General features: G+C 46.8%; 1 protein-coding gene and 1 long non-coding RNA gene across 2 annotated transcripts in view; one reads left to right on the forward strand and one right to left on the reverse strand.

Annotated features, from left to right (window-relative positions):
* Nucleotides 1–1100: 1100 nt before the first annotated feature.
* Nucleotides 1101–2121, reverse strand: TSSK6 (testis specific serine kinase 6). The gene has a single exon (XM_027678138.1). The coding sequence runs from the start codon at nucleotides 2006–2008 to the stop codon at nucleotides 1175–1177; it is 834 nt and encodes a 277-aa protein (XP_027533939.1). The 5' UTR covers nucleotides 2009–2121; the 3' UTR covers nucleotides 1101–1174.
* An 86-nt stretch (nucleotides 2122–2207) lies between these two features.
* LOC113965158 overlaps nucleotides 2208–17052 on the forward strand; it is a 35754-nt gene continuing 20909 nt past the window's right edge. Inside the window, exons 1-3 of the long non-coding RNA XR_003533460.1 lie at nucleotides 2208–2841; nucleotides 5813–5906; nucleotides 9680–9782. This is a non-coding gene — a long non-coding RNA (uncharacterized LOC113965158). The remainder of the gene's footprint in view (nucleotides 2842–5812; nucleotides 5907–9679; nucleotides 9783–17052) is intronic.

Genomic DNA, 17052 nt, shown 5'->3' on the forward strand with positions numbered 1-17052 from the left:
GTGTCAGCTCACAAGGCACCAGCAACATGAACACCATCGAACCACCCAACTGGATATTTCCCGTTTTGACTTCAGTTCCAGGGGAAGCTAGATTGGAGATTGTTTAAAAGGAGGTTTGAAGTGTCTCATGAAAGCACATTTCAGATGCCACCTCCTACCTGTAACTAACCCTTTGAAAATGGGACTTGCCAGTAGGGACCCATAGTAGATTTTGGGAGTTGCATTAAGACTAATTGGTAAATCTCAACATTGAAGCTGGACAGCAGGTGTTAGCAAAGCGGTTCTCCTTTACACCTTTATCACTTTCCCATTTCAGGTTCCCGATGGCCAGCGGCATTTCTCATCAAATATCTTTTGGCAGACATTTCAAATGTTGGTAAGAATCAATATGCGAATGATGTTCAATGTAAGGTGCGGATCTTCAAACCCACACCAAAATTTTTGGCTGGGTAACGCTGTCCAGTTTCCTGCAAAGATGCTAGTGTGAATTTGGGCTGTGAATATCACTGTGAGGCTGAAACGGTAGCACACAAAAAATGTGACATTTTCTCTGCAGTAGTGATTTGCAGGACCACTACTTCTCTGCTCTTGCCTGCTCAAATCCATTTTGGTGGTGAACAAGGCTGAGGACAGGCCGAGACCCCTGTGAGAGCAGCTCTCCTCCCTGTGCACACGGCAGCAGTGGGTGGCGAGCACCAGAGAGGGGTGGCTCTGCCAGAGTCTTGCTATTTGTTATGTGTGATAGGGGGCTCTGCCAGAGTCTTGGTATTCATTACATGCATTAGGGGGCAGGCACCATAATGGGCTGCACTGCTGCACCTTTCCACCTGCCCTGGCTCTCTGTGGGAGAGCCCTGACCTGCCTGACGGGGGGTGCAGGCCCCTGCTGTGGTCAGGCAGCGACTGCTGGTGTCAGCACCCCATGGTTTGCTCTGACCACCAGCTCAGCATGGCTGTTCTGTCTTGAAACCCAGCCTGCAGCAGGCTCACACACCTGTTTTGGGAAGGGATCTGACCACCTCCTGAGAGCACATGGCCTTGCTAGTGCTTGAAGTTCAATCAGGCACCCCGTGCCTCAAAATAATCCATAGACTGCAGAAATGCTTTTTCACAACAGCGTTTATTGCACCAAAGTGTTACTGCTCCTCCAGAACCTTCATGGAGGGCTCTCTCCTTCAGATGTCTCCATTCAGCCAGCGGTTCTTGGCCACCTGCCCTGCGCCGGGTCGGCAAGCCGGGATGAACTGGAGCAGTTGGGCAATGAGGGCTTGGCAGGGCTCTGGCAGTGGGGGCAGCTCCTCTGGGTACAGCACCCCTTTCTTCTGCAGCTGAGGCATGCTCTGGATGTTGGTATCATCAAAGGGAACGTGGCCGACCACCATCATGTAGAGCATCACCCCCAAGCTCCACATGTCGTACTTCTTGGCATCGTAGGGGATGCCCATCAGCACTTCTGGGGAAGCGAAGGCCGCTGTCCCACAGAACGTGGTGCTCAGGTCCGGGTAGCCGTGGATCTCCTTGCTAAAGCCAAAGTCACTGATCTTGGCACGGCGGCCGTCGGCGGTGAGCAGCACATTCTCACACTTGAGATCCCGGTGCACCAAGTTGCGGTCGTGCAGGTAGCGCACAGCCCTCACAACCTGCACAAAGATGTCCCGGGCCTTGGGCACGCAGGGCAGCTTTCCCAGGTGCTCCACCAGCTGCAGCAGGGTAGTGTCCATGGCCTCCATCACGATGTAGAGTTTCCTATTGCAGACCTCGATGAGCTCGAAGACGTGCACAATGTTGGGGTGCTGGATCTTGCGCACGATGGAGAGCTCCCGAGGCAGAAACTTGTACACGACGGCTCGGGATGCTCGTTGCCGATCCACCACCTTGACGGCTAAGGGGCCCTTGTGTCTGCTGGAGGTGGCTGCTTTCACCTTGGAGAAGCTGCCCTCCCCTAATGTTTGACCCAGCCTATAGCCCAGCTCATTAAGTAGCCTTTCTCCTCCATCGTTTCTTGGCATGATTTGCGATCCCGATGGGCTTGGTCAGAGCTCATGTCTTGCTCCAGAATTTGAAAGCTGTGATGTCTGGTGCATGGCAGCTCTCGACCTTCGCCTATGGCAACCATTGGTTCCACGGATGCCTCTGTGGGTTCCAAGCCCCTCCCAGGCATTGTGATGGGGTGGAATGTTGCACAGCAACACCTTTGAGACGTGACATGAGCGTCTGGTTGGTCCCCTCTGCTCATGAGGTGCCCACACACATGTTGGGGGAGAACTCTGCTGGGGATGGATACTTCAGAGTTTTTACTCTTTCAGCCTCTTCACTTGAGTTCTAAACATAGGGCTGTGTGGATGAAGAGAGTTTAATTGTTAGTTTTCTGGGATGAGGGACCCATTTGGGGACCTGTACCATTTTTCTGCAGGTTATTAATTACATTAAAATCCAAACTACACAGAGTGGTAAAAAGGAGTGACTTCTACTGGCACTAACTGCGAACTACCTTGGCTGGCTATAAATAATGACTTTTTTATGGTGATGGTGCATGGAGCTATTACTAGGTAGGCTTTCTGACCTTGTGTGATGTGGACAGGGAACTTTAAATGCATCTTTCAGAAGAAAGAGCTTTTCAGTCTCTTGAACTTGGAATTTCTCTCCATCTATTTTTATCAAAATTATATTTTTGAGACAGAGAAAAGGAGATTTTAAAAGCTTTTAGTCAGTTTTACTTGTCATAAGGTGGCTGTCAAATTGAGCAGAGGGCAGCTTGGCTGGGCTACAACATCCACTCCAGAGAAAAGTATCCCTCCCATCGCACGCTGCATCTCAGGCCAGTGTTGACTCCTTCCTACAGGTGCCGCACCGTTGGTTTTCACATATAGTTGTCTCTGTTTTGTGCTGGTTTTTTTAAGCTACTCAAGGATCCTGCCTTTCCTGCAGTGCTCACATGTCCTTTCCAGCTGTACAAAGAAGCCTAGGACCACAAAACCCCTGTCTTCCTATATACCAACCCAAATGCTATTTTTAATTTTTGAATATATGTTTCACTTTTCAAGCTGGTTTTAAAGAAGAATAGTAATCAGCTGAAGATGGAAGAAAATCTTTCTTCTAAGTCCATCTTGTCAGTATTCTGAAGTGACTTGAGGAAATTAAATTATCTAAAAGCCACAAACACAGGTCTATGTGTGCTGTGGGGGTACTTTGCTCTGATGCTAAGAGAAAGTAATGTAACCACTATGTCGAGTTTTACCTTCCTAGAAGTTGTGGGTCCAAACCAAACCACTTTCCCACTTCAGAAGCTATTTCTACATGCCACTTGGGAGTATGGGTATTCAACATGCTGTGGAAGTGTGGTTGCCAGGCATGTACCACCAGGCATGGACCATCAGGCTCTACCATCAGACATGCCATCAGAAGGCCAGGCAAGCAGCATGTACATTACATAATGGAAGATTTGCTCTTGTGCAGGAGCTACCCTGCTACCCTGCCTGGTAGCATTCCAGGTGAGACTGAACAGGGCTCTGAGGAACCTGATCCAGTTGAAGGTGTCTCTGCTCACTGCGGGAGGGTTGGGCTGGAGACCTTTAACTGTCCCTTCCAACCCCAACTATTCTATGACTCTATGCTGGCCACTGAAGAACACTCTCAGTCCATTCTTATCTCCCCTGAAGAGAGCGTGGGCCCATTTGACAGCAAGGACCTTGCCTGGGGCTGATGTCTTTGTGGAGGTTGAGTGGAGAGAATCCCACACGCATGCAGAAGTGCAGGACAATTTACCCAGCCAATGCTCCTTTTCTGTTTGGGCCTTCAAATAAATGCCCCCAGATTTCTTATTTCCGAAGCGGATCAGAAAGAAGCCATTTCCAGAAGTTCCTGTTCAGAAACTGTGGTTACTTAAACACAGAACAATCCCACCTAGCAATCAGTAGGCCAGATGCAGAGAGCTGGATTTTGCTGGATATGCGTGATTTCCTGACATATTTAGCCCTTGAGTCATAACCACAGTGATTTCAGCAGAGGCCTGAGCTGGACTTTTTGGAGGAGCTGGAAACTTTGAGATGGCTAAATATAACTAAACCAACCTGAGCATTTTTACAAGGGAAAATGCTAAGACCAGGTGGCCCTTCCTCACTATCAGAGCACCCCTGGAAAATGCCATTGCATGTTTCAGTGAATAGAAAGATGTGTTTGCAAATGTCTATAGGGGCTTGGATGATGCTCAGTATGTCTTTTAAAATAGGAACGGGCAGTCACATTAAAGGCATGTTCCCAAAGCTTACAGGTAATCCTTGCTTATGGGAAACTCCTTTGAAGCCCCTATAGTAACATAATCAGAAGAGGGAGTGCCCACACTGCCATGGCAAAACTGAAGTGGCAGCTGCAGACCAGGTTGCAATGGTAAGGAGTAATGTGGAGCTCTGCACTTCTGATAATTCTCCATCTGCTTGAGGGAGCAGGTCACTTTTGGGAAGTTTTCTGCAAGCTTGGCTGAGGTGGGCAGTTTCGGTCTCAGCAAGCCCTTCTCTGAGCCCAGAAAAAGCCTTGTGCAGTTAGATGGAGCTGGAGCATCCTGGCGGCTGAAGGGCTTGAAGGAGACATGAAAGAAAGCCCTGGTTTCCCAGGAAGGAAGCAGCTATCGTAGCAAACGCTCCCCCTCCTGTACGCTCCTGGCTGAAGCTCTGTGAGCTGTCTTGGCTGCAAGCATCACTGCTTGCACTGTGCTCCTGCCCCAGAGCTGACAGCATGGCCTGGGACTGATGCAAACAGCTCCAAGGACAGACAGCAAGAGGCATGGATGAGAGGTTTTGGTTTGGTAGGGAACTGTCAGGCTGAGGGGGAGGAAAGACAGCTGAGCTCAGCTTTCTGTGCTGTACTTAGATCTCAGAGAAACAGATTTTTGCCTTGTTGGCTGCTGGCTCAACATTTGTTGGTATAAAAATGCACCAAAAAAATCTTTTTTGCTTTCAGTCCTTGTACCTCAAGCACTGCTAACTGTGATATAAATATTTAGGTCACACCAGTATACTTTAGTAGTGTACTCAGTACCAACATATATAAAAGGATGCTGAGCTTCTGCTCTTTCTAGTGCATTTTTTGCATCAAAGCTGTGTTTGTAGAACTTATTTGTTCCATTGCTCTTGTTAATGAGAGCAATTAGAAGTCAGGCAGCAATTACTGGTAAATGTGGTATGTGAGCAGGAGGAGCTGCTGGTCAGCAGATGCCTGCCATTGATCCGATGACAGACTGACACCTCTCGGGCAGGGATTTCACATGTGAGTGGACACTGTTGAGTGTAATATAGGTCCTGCTGGCACAAGTGTACCAAAATACAACTCCTGGGAATGCAGATGTCCTAGAAGCCAAAACAATACGTATTTTTATACCTTATGCCATGAGGTTGTAAGTTACAATGTGTAGAACAACCTCTGCACTTGCATAGAGCCCTTGAGATTTCTTTAAATACCTCTGTTTCCATACAAGCAGAAATATTTTGCCCAAGGGTTTTAATGTTCAAGACTGGTCAACGAATTCCTAAGTGCCCACTTTGTGGCCAGTCCATGACCAGGCCTTATTGCTTAGCACCCTGTGAACGTGGGAATGGGCAAACTGCTGCACAAGAAGTAAAAATAATGTTAACATTTTTGCTTGACTAAGTCATTATGGATAGCACAAAGAACAACCACAGTTTTTCCCAGCAGATGCTGAAGATACCAAGATCTTTTGGCCAGCAATGGGTAAAGAAAACCTTAAACAAAAGTTTCTATGTTTTATCCTGTAGCTGATTTTATTACCTTTAAAAAATAAGATTGTTTTCCTTTCACAGAGAACGCTGGCCTGAAAAGAAGTGTGCTGCTCGCAGCACTATTTTCCTTCCATCTGGTTGCTGCAGGTGCATAAGGCTGGTGAAAATTTTGCAGGTGAGAATTATTCTGTAATCCCAGGGAGCTATACTACACCCTCTAGGTATCAGGACCAAAGGCAACAAGCCAAGGTGAGGCTAACTTGTAATGGGTACAGCCACTCATCAGCTAGGGCATAGCCAGTAAAGAAAATAAACTTGGCAAGTACTCTCATTTTTCTAGAGATGTTATTTGCCCCTTTCTTGCCAAGAACTCTTCACTGAGCTATTTAAAGGTAATTGATCGCTGGCCTGTGTGATATCTGAGCAGTTGGAAAATGGGGCAGATCCCATGAAAAGCCACTGAATCCATGCCACCTCAGGAGCTGAGTTGCTGTCATTGCCCTAGATCCTTTCCTGCAAAACCAAGCTGTGTGGTTATTTTAGACACTGATGTTGAACAGACCTGGGAATTCAAAGGTACAAACCTAACTGGAAAGCTTTGTCAGTGAGCATTGTGTGTGTATGTGTGTGTGTGTGCAATGGCAGCCTAAATTTGTGGCTCCTGACTGGCAGCAACAGCAGCACAGGCAAGGGAGAAAACCAAAGCTGCAGGTAGTCAGAAAGCTGTGCATGGTAAGGTGTTGCTTTTGCTTTTTCTTTTTTTCCCTCATGTTCCAGGGATTGGTATCTGTTTAAAATACTCGGGCTATGTTAAGGTTTTTATCCCTTTGGCAGATAAGGAGATTTGAGACCTCACATTCCCGGTGTTCAGAAGCAGCTGTGATTCCCACAGCTGCTTGCCGTCAGATCTTGCCCTTACCCTCTTTTCAAACAGAATAAACTAGTGAAGCTGGTCGTGGGACTAGTACAAAGTCTCCAAGAAATTCAGCAGGATGAGAGGAACATCATCAAACTCTGTGGATATTCACTTGATTAAACAAGGCTGTTCTGACACCAAAGAGAAACCTGAGCCTGGCATGCCTCATGTGTCAGAAACCTCTCTTCATGTAAACAAGAATTTAAACTGTGTGAGGGACATAAACTGGGTTTGTAAGCCATCAGAGGGAATAGTCGTGTGGCAGTAGGCCATACCACCAACTCTTGGAGCAGCTTGTGAGTGCCTTGTAGGTGCCAAATGAGATGAAAGATGGCAGGGCTAATGAGCTGGTCTGCAAACAGGATTTTGCAGCTGGCATCGTCAGGCTGCACCTGGCAGGAATCACAAACCTGAAGGCAATAAACTAGAGTGGAGTGGGAGACAAAAGGGGCTAAGCAGGCATTGGTAAGTGTGTTTCTGGAGGAGTAGGAAGGCTCTCCTGGCAAATTTGTCTTTGAGAAGCTTTGCACCAAAATTCTTATGGAAAGAGGAAGCAAAGTGAGATCATATGTCTCCATCCTTGTGGTAAGTGGAAAGTCATGCCTGGCTTGTCAGAGCTAAGGAAACCCAGCTGTGTAGGGAAGCAAGCTTTACTTTTTGGTGCTGGAATGCCTGCTGAGAGGAGAAGGCATGGCTGGGGAGAGAGGGAAGCAGAGAGGAGGACTTGGTCTCAGAGCTCACCACACCCTTTCCTGGCTGGATGTGTTGATCTCCCTGTGTCTTTGTTCAGATGGCTCCTTCCCACCACCTCCCTTCCGAAAGCTGGGAAGCTGTTTCTCTCTTGGCCCATGCTGCAGACACTTGGCTTGGCCTTCAAGTGGCTGATTCCTGAGTGCTTACCAGGGAGATCCTCCAGACATCCTCCCAAGCCAAAGGGAAGGGCTGAGCAGCACTGACAGGCTGCTGGGTTGAGAGAAGCACTAAGCTTGCTCTTACTGCCCCTCCTCAAGGCTGGGGAGAAAGTCCAGGGAGCTGCTGGGATCCTTCTTGGTGCTGGACAGCCAGTAAAGAGGGTGTGGGTAGGAACTGGGGCTCCATGCTGCACATCTCCTGAAAGCAGGGAATATCTCTTTGCTCTCCTTGTTGCTTCAGCATCCGCAAATCTCTTCCTATAGCTGAAAGATTACATGCCTGCCACTGCTGGTGACTTGCTTATCTGTGTTTGTGTGCCTGCTGTCTGTCCCCAGGCAGAGCTAGCTGGTGTTCCATCATGGCTGGCTGTCGGACAAGAAGGAGAGGGCTTCAGGTGAGGATTTATGCAAGGCAAAGCTTTCAAATCCACAGCAAATGCCTCTTGGAATTGGAAATGGGTGGTGATGAGGGTAGAGAGAAAAGTTGGGAAGTGAGAAGCTTTTCTTACCACATCAAGTAACGTCTGTTACATCCAAATACAATTTAGAAAAGCAGGTAAGCCTTTTGTGATTAACTATCCCAAATGAACAATACTTAAATTTCTTCCTGGGGAGAGCATTCTGTATTCAGGAAGAAATTTAGCTGTCTGGCACTTGTTGTAATTAATTTGTGGCCAATTAAGGACTGCAGAATTTGGCCTGTAATTAGGATATGACAGCCTACGGTACACAGGGTAAGTTGATGGCAAAGTGTTATAGCTGCGAAGCACGTGTTTAAATGCTTTTGAATGGTATAGATGTTACCAGAGGCTGATTTCACGAGGTGCTGTGGAGTCATGTTCTAAAACCTTTTCTGAAGGTGCTCAATCAGTCCCTGAGGTGGCTTGTCCCACAGGTCTGGTTAGTCCTGGGTGAGCCAGTCTTGTACCGAGAGACTGGCAGGACTTAGATGTGCAAACCAAAGAGCTTCAGAGCTGTCAAGTCTGATGAGAAAGTTCAGACTGAGCTTTGGAAGACAGTAAGGACAAATTCTAAAGGTACATTCTAAGTGGCAGAAGGAGGTAATCTTGGACCAGATAGTTGGTGTGTGCATATCAAAGAGGAATGGAGGCAGGCAGGCACTTTAGGAACAAGGCTGGAGGCAGCTGACAGGGTCTGCAGGTCTGTTTGCGGAACAGACTCCATCTGTTTACTCCATTCTGCACCTCCCTGCACAGGCTTTTATGGTATTTGAAGCTGAAACTGCCTGAGAAATCAAGCAAGAAAATAGCCATGACCCTGAGAGGAAAACCACCAAGGCAGACCGAGGCTTATCACATGCAGCTGTGAAGGGACGGGTGGTTTGGGTGGGCAGCGAGTATGGATCTGCTCGCACCAGTAGCAGCAGCTCCTGCTTTACATTTGCTGCTCTGCTTTCCAGCAAATGGAGTTTTTGCTGCTTTCCTGCTTGCACCTTTCTCTAAAAGGGAAATGAATGCATTGAAGGCAGAAGCCAGGCGTTCCCCTTGCTGTGCTGGCAGTGGCTGCAGAGCACGGAGAGGGGCTGGGAGGGAGGGATGGTGTGCCTTCACCCCAGTGCTGGGACAGTGGGGTGAAGTATATATAATATCCATGTATGTATATATATATATAATATCCATCTATATTTTATATATATATATAATATCCAAGTATATGTAATATCCATATAATAAGCCATGAAGTATATATAATATCACAGTGCCCAAGACAAGAGTAATACATAATGTCACAGTGCCCTCTTGGGGGCAGGTGTTCCTTGGAAATAGACCTTTATGATTTGTGTGCTGTGGATGTCATTGCTCACCACTGTTGTTTGTTCCTCATGCTGCCTGGCTAAATCATGGAAATTCCCACTGAACTCTACTCCTCTTTAAGAAGAGTTCAGAGTTTTGGCCTTGGGTTTTTATTTTTCTGTTATTTCTCTGCTGCTGATCTGCACATTAAAATGACTGGGGTGAGGAGCTCCTGAGTGAAGATGGCAGTCTGCCCTCAGAAATGAAACCTGCCTTGTTTAAACGCTGTCAGATGAACTCGGCCCCAGCAAGAAACAAATTGTTTTAACAATAGATTTGATTAGCTAGTGTTTGTATTCCTTCACAGTGTGCTCGAGTCCTGGTGCACCTGCTGCTAGACCTGTCTGAAAGCCCTGGCATCACCTGCACAGGAGTGTGAAGAATGACTGAAGCGTTAAATAAGGACATGGGTAAGTGTGGCAATTCCCCGCTGACTGACGGAACAGCCTGGAGAGGAGGGGACTGTGGCCAGTCTCTCTTCCCCTCTAGCTTTTGCAGTAGAATCTTTTGTTAAATGTTAAAGAGGAATAAAATGTAAATAAAAACACAAATTCCAGTAAATATTTGGGATGATCCTATGGGACCGTAGCTATATCACAGCTAATATGGCTCTTGATGACCTACTGTTGCCATTAATGCTTTGAATGTAGGATACTTAAAACCAAATACTTTGCCTGTACAGGAGCCACTCTGACTCACACAAATCGGCCTCTTCCCTCAGGCACCTAGTGACAGGACAAGGGGAAATGGCCTCAAGTTGCACCAGGGGAGGTTCAATTTGGATATTAGGAAAAATTTCTTCACTGAAAGAGTTGTTGAGCATTGGAACAGGTTCCCCCGGGAAGTGGTGGAGTCACCATCCCTGGAAGTGTTCAAAAACTGAGTAGACGTGACACCTCAAAATATGGTTTAGTCGGCATGGTTGGTTTTGGTCAAAGGTTGGACTTGATGATCTTGTCTTTTTTGTAATACAGACCTATCATTTCCCTGATTCCTTGTGTTTGTGGGGTTATGAAAGAATCTCTGCTTTATGGAAGATATGAAATGACAAGCCTTTGCATTTGTGACAGTTTTTCCCCTATGTACACATACAAAGCTGCATGTGTGGGTTTGGGGGTTGGTTTTCTTTTGTTTTGTTTGGTGGTTTTGTTTGTTTTTTTTTTTTTTTTCTGAACAAATCTAGCTAGAAGCCTGCCTGTGGTGAGGATTCAGTTGAAATAGATGTGCCACCTGGCAGATGAGTCCATGACCCTAAAAGCTGGTTTCATTGAAAAGCCAGCCTCAAAGATTGATGCTGAGGACTTCCCTACCTTTTTTTCCTATTTCTAGATCTAGTTTACTTCACATCAGAAATAGAATTTTCCTAAATGCCACACCTGAAAACTTGTTCTGGTCCCTGCCAGTCAGTCTTTCGTGTTGCTGCTTCTCCCCTTGTCTCTTCTCATGTCATTATGTCCCTAAAGATAACACTTTTACAGGGCAGCCCTTGGACATCACCTAGCAATACCAGACAGCACAGTCAGTTGGAAATATGGAGCATGGGCAAAAAAATCATGGTGTGAGGAATGCTTATCCCACTAGGTGCAGTTGGGAAATGCTAAGATAGATCTCCTGTTTTCCTTGATCAGTAGCCCTTTGTTAGCTGGGAGCGGGGAGAAAACCTTGTATTTCTGAGCTCACCTTGCTTCATGTGCTGAAGCCTTTTTCCTTGCAAAGGCGACTCTTGGTCTCCCCAACTCCCTGCTTTCCTTCTAAGCTCTGACAAGGTAGGACACAGAATCTCTTATGTGCTGGCTTCATTTCCTTGGTTCTTCCTTGGCCTCAGTCTGTATAAAGGCATTGCCTGATTTCATTTTGCTGCTCAGTGGCCCTGTTTTAAGGGTTGTTTGATTGCTACTTACTGGATCCTGCTCTCAGATTGGTTTAAATTCAGCAAGATCTAACTGCGTGGCCTGAGCTGGTTTGTGCCAGGCAGGACTACAGCTGAGTATTTTAGGAAAGTATCTGTATTTTAGGAAAGTATCCTTTTTGTGGACAAGGGAAGAGGAGGAAAAACCTACTATTTGAGAGGCTATGATAGTCTTGCAGGGTATGGCCTTGGCACATGGACAAATGATAGCTTCTGCCAGGGACGTGGCTTAAATCTGCTCAGTTCTGGACAGCCTGAGAGCCCATGAGGAGTAGAGTCCAGCCATGCCCTGCAGACAGTGGTTCCAGGGTGAGTGAGGCAGGATGTCCTCCTGCAGCCACTGCCAGGGCACTCAGAGAGCAAAGCAGGGAGGTTGCTGCTGCTCATGCTGTCTCTGCCTCTGGCATGCAGGAGCAGGCTTTGAATTTTAAGCAGAGAAAAACCTCTCTTGTGCAACTGTTTTCTTCCCTCAGAGTTGGTTTATTTATACAGCTTTCAGAATTTTTGTTGTTTTTTTTTTTTTGAGGAAAGAAGTGGATTCAAACCCCCTTTTGCTGTCTCATCAAGCCTGTATCAGCAGGTTGCAAAGGTAGCAAGGTGAGCAGGAGTGCAGTGATGGCATCTCTGGGCTCTTAGGCTCTGCTAGAATTCTGGCAGTGGTGGGAATCAGGCACAGTTGGTTTGTCAAGACAGTAAATGTTTTATTCCTCCCAGATGTTTGTGTGGCAGGTAGGTGTGATAGAGAGGCATCAGTGTGATCATTAAGGTGATATTGTCTCCTTGCATGCTCTTCTTTCTCCAAGTCTCACTCCAGTGTCCTGAATGCATGGGGGGCACGGAGAAGAAACAAGGTAGGGTTTCACCAGTAGCTGTCAGAAGCAGAAATAAATGACTTCAAGTCATATAATGTCACTCAATTTGTACCTGCTTGTGCTGGCCATACCTTGTATTTACATGGTGCCACCAGAAACTATTTTTAAGTGTTAAAATTTAAATGAACACATGGTCCTGCAGGCTAAATCTGTTACCAGTGATAACATTTCCACTGTAGTTTGTTTTGTAGCACCTCAAGAAAAGCAAGTGATTGGAGTGATTTATTTTCAATCCCAAGGAAAAAAATAGCCTTAGAGCCTTTGTGAGCTCCAGAGGAAAAGCAACCACAGTGCTGGGCTGGCAATATCTGCAGTCAGGGAAGTGACTGATAACAACTTTCTCATCTTATCACTTCCCAGATAGGTTTTTGCTATAGGATGCAGACATGAAAGAGTCTCTAGGGTCCTTCTGCCCTACATGGGAACTGCAGCAACAATCCTGGCACAGCCTGAGAAACTGGTCGGCTCTTAGTCACTGTGTAAGAACTCTGTTGACTGATGAGGTTTGAGGGAGGCACAAGGACCCAGGGGGGTGGGGTGAGAACTGCCTGGGATTTGGAGGGGGTAGTATGTGATGTGAATTACACCCACAGCATGAAGGGTCCCCAGGCACCCCTGTGTTTCATTTCACCCAGGTAAGTGAGAAGTGAATTGTTATCCTATGCACACCTGGGTGTAGCTCGTACTTCTGGGACATGGGTCGTGACTGTGCCATGACAGGCTGGTTGGTCACAAAGGGAATGTGGCAGTAGCCATCCAGAGACTCTTCAGATCTTGGTCACTTACCAGTTCCTCGAGTGGCTTCCCATGGATATTGCACAGCAGCAATGACAAAATTAGACCACTGCTATAGACAGGTTACTTCCCTGTGTGACATGCATGTGAGAAGTTGCTTTGGCATCAGCTGAGAAAGCGTCTGAGGGCTAGGGAGCAAGTAGACACCACCTGTGACTAAGGCCTCCCCAAAAGGTGTAGTCAGACTTGGATTATGTGCAACCAGCTTTTCAAAAGAGAAGCACTTGATGATGGCTCTCTTCCCTCCTACCCTCTTCCTGGGTGTCTTACACTCCCAGGTGAAACGCATCATCCCTCTGTAGATTTTACAGCTCCAGTTTCTGAGGGGGAAAATTTGAAGGGGAGTTTCTAGGTCTGAATTACTGAGGAAAAAAATACCTGTTTAGGAGAGGAGGACTTTTTGTATCTCTTTTTCTAGTAGGAAAATGTTCTTTATACTTACAATGAGGGGAATTTCCCACCTAGCTGCTTTGTTTTCAGCTTGGATGTTCTTTTGTCTCCTTACTGGCAGACACAGCCTCTGGCAAGGGAGAAACTGCTGTTTCTCCAGCCCCTCTGAAGTTCTTCCTCACCTCTCAGAATACCAAACATATCTGATAGCTCAGACTTAACTGTAAGATGCCAATCAGGCAGTTTGTCCTCAGGCATGGGAAAAGGCCCTGAATTATGAAATCTTCAGTTATTCTGCAGCCAAAATTTGTGGATTCTCGCAGTGCTGCGGTGACCCCTAGGTGAAAAGTGTCCTCCTGGCAGTGGTCAGGAGAGCATAGCAAGCCACTGCTGGTGCTTTCCAGGCAGTGCATTTGCTCTCTGTAGCCCCTCTCCCCACTCTCTTTTAGAAGGATCTGGTTTTTAGGCACTCTTGCTGTATCTTCCTAACTCCAAAAATAGATGTCTCTGTCTAATTATACTTAATGCTTCTGGGTGCATAATTGCAGAAGCCAGGGGAGAGTGCAGTGTTTTGCTTCCTCATCTTTCTTATCCAGGACTTCATTAATGACAGCTGATTGTCCCATCACCATGTCCCGTGCATGCATGATTTACAGTCTCATCACAAATTGATCAACTTTTTCCTGCTCCTTTCCAGCTTCCTTGTGTTAACCATGGATAGATGATGGTGGCTGAGGCAGACATGGGAACAGGAGCAGCATGTCCTGCAGCTCCCTCTCCTGTGCCTGCCCCTTGAGACACATAATCATCTGCTAAAGCTGGGAGACTTGCTGGGCAAGGCGCTGGGTGGGCAGCAATTATACTTGCCCTGGTGCCTGCCTGCACACCTCCTGGAGGCACTCTTGCCACAGGGCCATTTCACAAGGCGTCCTTGAAGCCGTGAACCTCTTCTTTTCTTCTTGGATCAACCTCAAAGGGCATTTTACTTCCTTGCTTCCTAGCACAGAACTTGTGTGGGCACAATGGCATTTCCAACCCTCTGCCGTAAGTCTCGGAGGGACTTTTCAGTTGCTCAAATCCTCAGATAAAATATTCTGGGGAAACTCTGCTACATGTTTTCCCAGTCTCTGAGACGTGTGATGTGATTTTTGGGGTTGTTCCGTGCAGAGCCAGGAGTTGGACTCTGATCTTTGTGCATCCCTTTCAACTCAGGATATTGTGTGATTCTATGAGGTGGCTACTTTCAGAGACAGGGAAGGGCACAGGAAAGATTGCTTACCCAGCCTGGCTGTTCTTGCATGCATCCTGTGCTGAAGAAAAGAAAAAAATTAGCTGCTGGGTGTTGTCATGGTGTTGCCTCCTGCCTCCTGTTTCACTTTGCTCTGCGTGGGCAGATGTCACCTGTTTTCTTTCTAAGGTGACTGTCAGCAGTGTTGTGAGTCTCAGCTAATGCAGGAGACCCTAACGAGTGACACCTGATGTAAAACCAGTCCCCTGCAGCACTGCACCTGCCTGGGAAGCTGCATCTTAGACAGATTTTGCTTTACTGCTTCTGCCCATCACAAGCCCAAGTATTAAAAACTAGAGCTTTTGATTGAAACCTGCCAGAAATTCTTCTGGCAGTCACTTCTCAGTGACTGCCCAAGCCCTCCCTGGAGACAGATCTCCATCCAGTGTGGATGGAGGTTTGCAGAGGGGATCTGCAGAGGTCAGATGTACCTATCTGCTTCCCATGGAGCATTTCTCCCTGCACAGGGTCTCGAGCTGGGCAAAAATATTGCTGTTGCAGGAGATTTCTATTTGGTTGCCTATCCAAGGGCTCAGGGCAGCTTTTCTCTAAATAGTTAGCAAAGAGCACCTTTCCAGTTGTCTAGGGGGACATCCTAGCTGCTGCAGGATGGGCAAAGGGAGGACATCCCTGCGTGGCAGCAGAAAGGAAAGTTGGCTGGGCTGGGGCAGCAGCGAGGGCAGGGGAAGGTACTGTTGAGAAAGGAAGATGTTTGTGACCGTGCTTCATGCTGGGAGCCTGTGTGGAGGGTTATCATTTATCATCGGTCTTTAAGAGCTTGCTCTACATCCTTCCTTTGGGGAATCAGAGCCACTTTGTAATTCACCAATTTTGGCATTTATAGGATTTATTTTTCTGCCAAACTCTTGTAGGAAGGGGGAATCTGGGGCAGGTAGGTAGCTTTAGGAAGCATAAACCTCTTGAACTGAAAACAAGTTCTCTTTATCTCCTGTTCTAAATCTCTTACTTCTCCAATGACCTCTCTGACAGATCCCCAGGAAGCAAAATAAACATGGGGTTTGGACTGGTTTATTCTGCAGAACAACTACTTGCAAAATCAATGGTGTGTTGTTTTTCGTCTCCTTTGCTGAAGCCAGAAATAGGTCAGGCAGCAAACCAGCATTTCTGAGGCAGCCAGGAGTGACTGGTGTATGTAGGTGTGTTTCAGAGGTGGCCTCTCTCTGGGGTTAATGCTCTGCCTAAAATCCCCTCATCTCCCTTCTGCTAGGAGAAGGAGGAAGTGAATTGTCTGCAGCAGAGAAATGAAACCACTTAAGATTTCCTTGAACAAAGAGGGTAGGTTTTTCAATAGAAAATACATCTGGTACATCCTCCTACAAGGCAGTGTGTCCGTGACACTCAGCTCTGCTTGTTCGTGCCTGACGTCTGTGCTTGGGAGCCTCAGCCCTTCACTCAGCCCCCCTCTCATTAATGCTGTACCTTGCCTGCGGTTAGGCTGTGTAAGGCAGAAAATCTTCTTAATGGAAGTGAATAAAAGAGTCTTGCATTGTATGAAGCTATTCTGGATCACATATGGGGTTGTCAGGTCTATTCTAAGTCACGTTAAAGTTAATATGGTCACAGCAAGACAGCAATATTCACAGCATTTTAGGTCTACTCTTCAGTAAAGTTGTCCCACTTAATTTCCCTTGGAAAATCCTAGCCCTGGTGATTGGCTTTATTTTCTGCAGATCTTTCAGATCTTTGCTTGTCTCTTTTGACTGTCTGGCAGCATTTTCACTGACACAGGCTGTAACAAGCTGCTGCATGGGCTTTCACAAGCAGTCACTGCCTTGGAAAAAATAGGGGTCTTTGTTTTCCCATGTGCCATGTGTCCCCTGAGTGTGAAATCAACCCTTCAGAGCACACAGGGCATGAGGGTGACAGCCCACAGATCATTTCATATTGCTCTTAATTGTTGGGGCAGCAGAGGAACAGTAATTAGACACATGCAATGTTCTATTTCCTACCTATACTGTGGGGTTTTTAATATCAAACTGGCTTGCTTGAAAGGGTGAGTTCCTGGACCTCAAACCTGGAAGACACTGGGCAGCTGCCACTGACGTGCATGGGCTGACAGCTGCAAAAATGTCCCTCTCTCCACTTCAATTCATGTCAAATAGTGGAAGGAGCTTGAGGGTTTTCTCCACCCAAGGTCATAGGAAAGAATTTTATAAAAACAAACAAACCATCAGCCTGTTTTGGAAAATGCAAATGAGAAACCTGCTTTATCACAGCATCTGAATGGGAGCTGCTTGCAGAGGAAAGCTAAGCAAGTCAGAGATTGGAAATGGCTTTCCAGAGCTTTCACGCTGCTGCCACGTGGCTCTGTCACCAAGGACAGATGCTGTGACAGGCCCCTGAGAGTCCTTTCCTTGCCAGCTTCTTCACCAGCTCTTCAGAAGATACCAGAATAGCTCAGATAA

Source organism: Neopelma chrysocephalum, unplaced genomic scaffold (assembly GCF_003984885.1).
Source record: "Neopelma chrysocephalum unplaced genomic scaffold, ASM398488v2 Primary Assembly neopelma1_44, whole genome shotgun sequence".
Classification (NCBI taxonomy): Eukaryota; Metazoa; Chordata; class Aves; order Passeriformes; family Pipridae; genus Neopelma; species Neopelma chrysocephalum.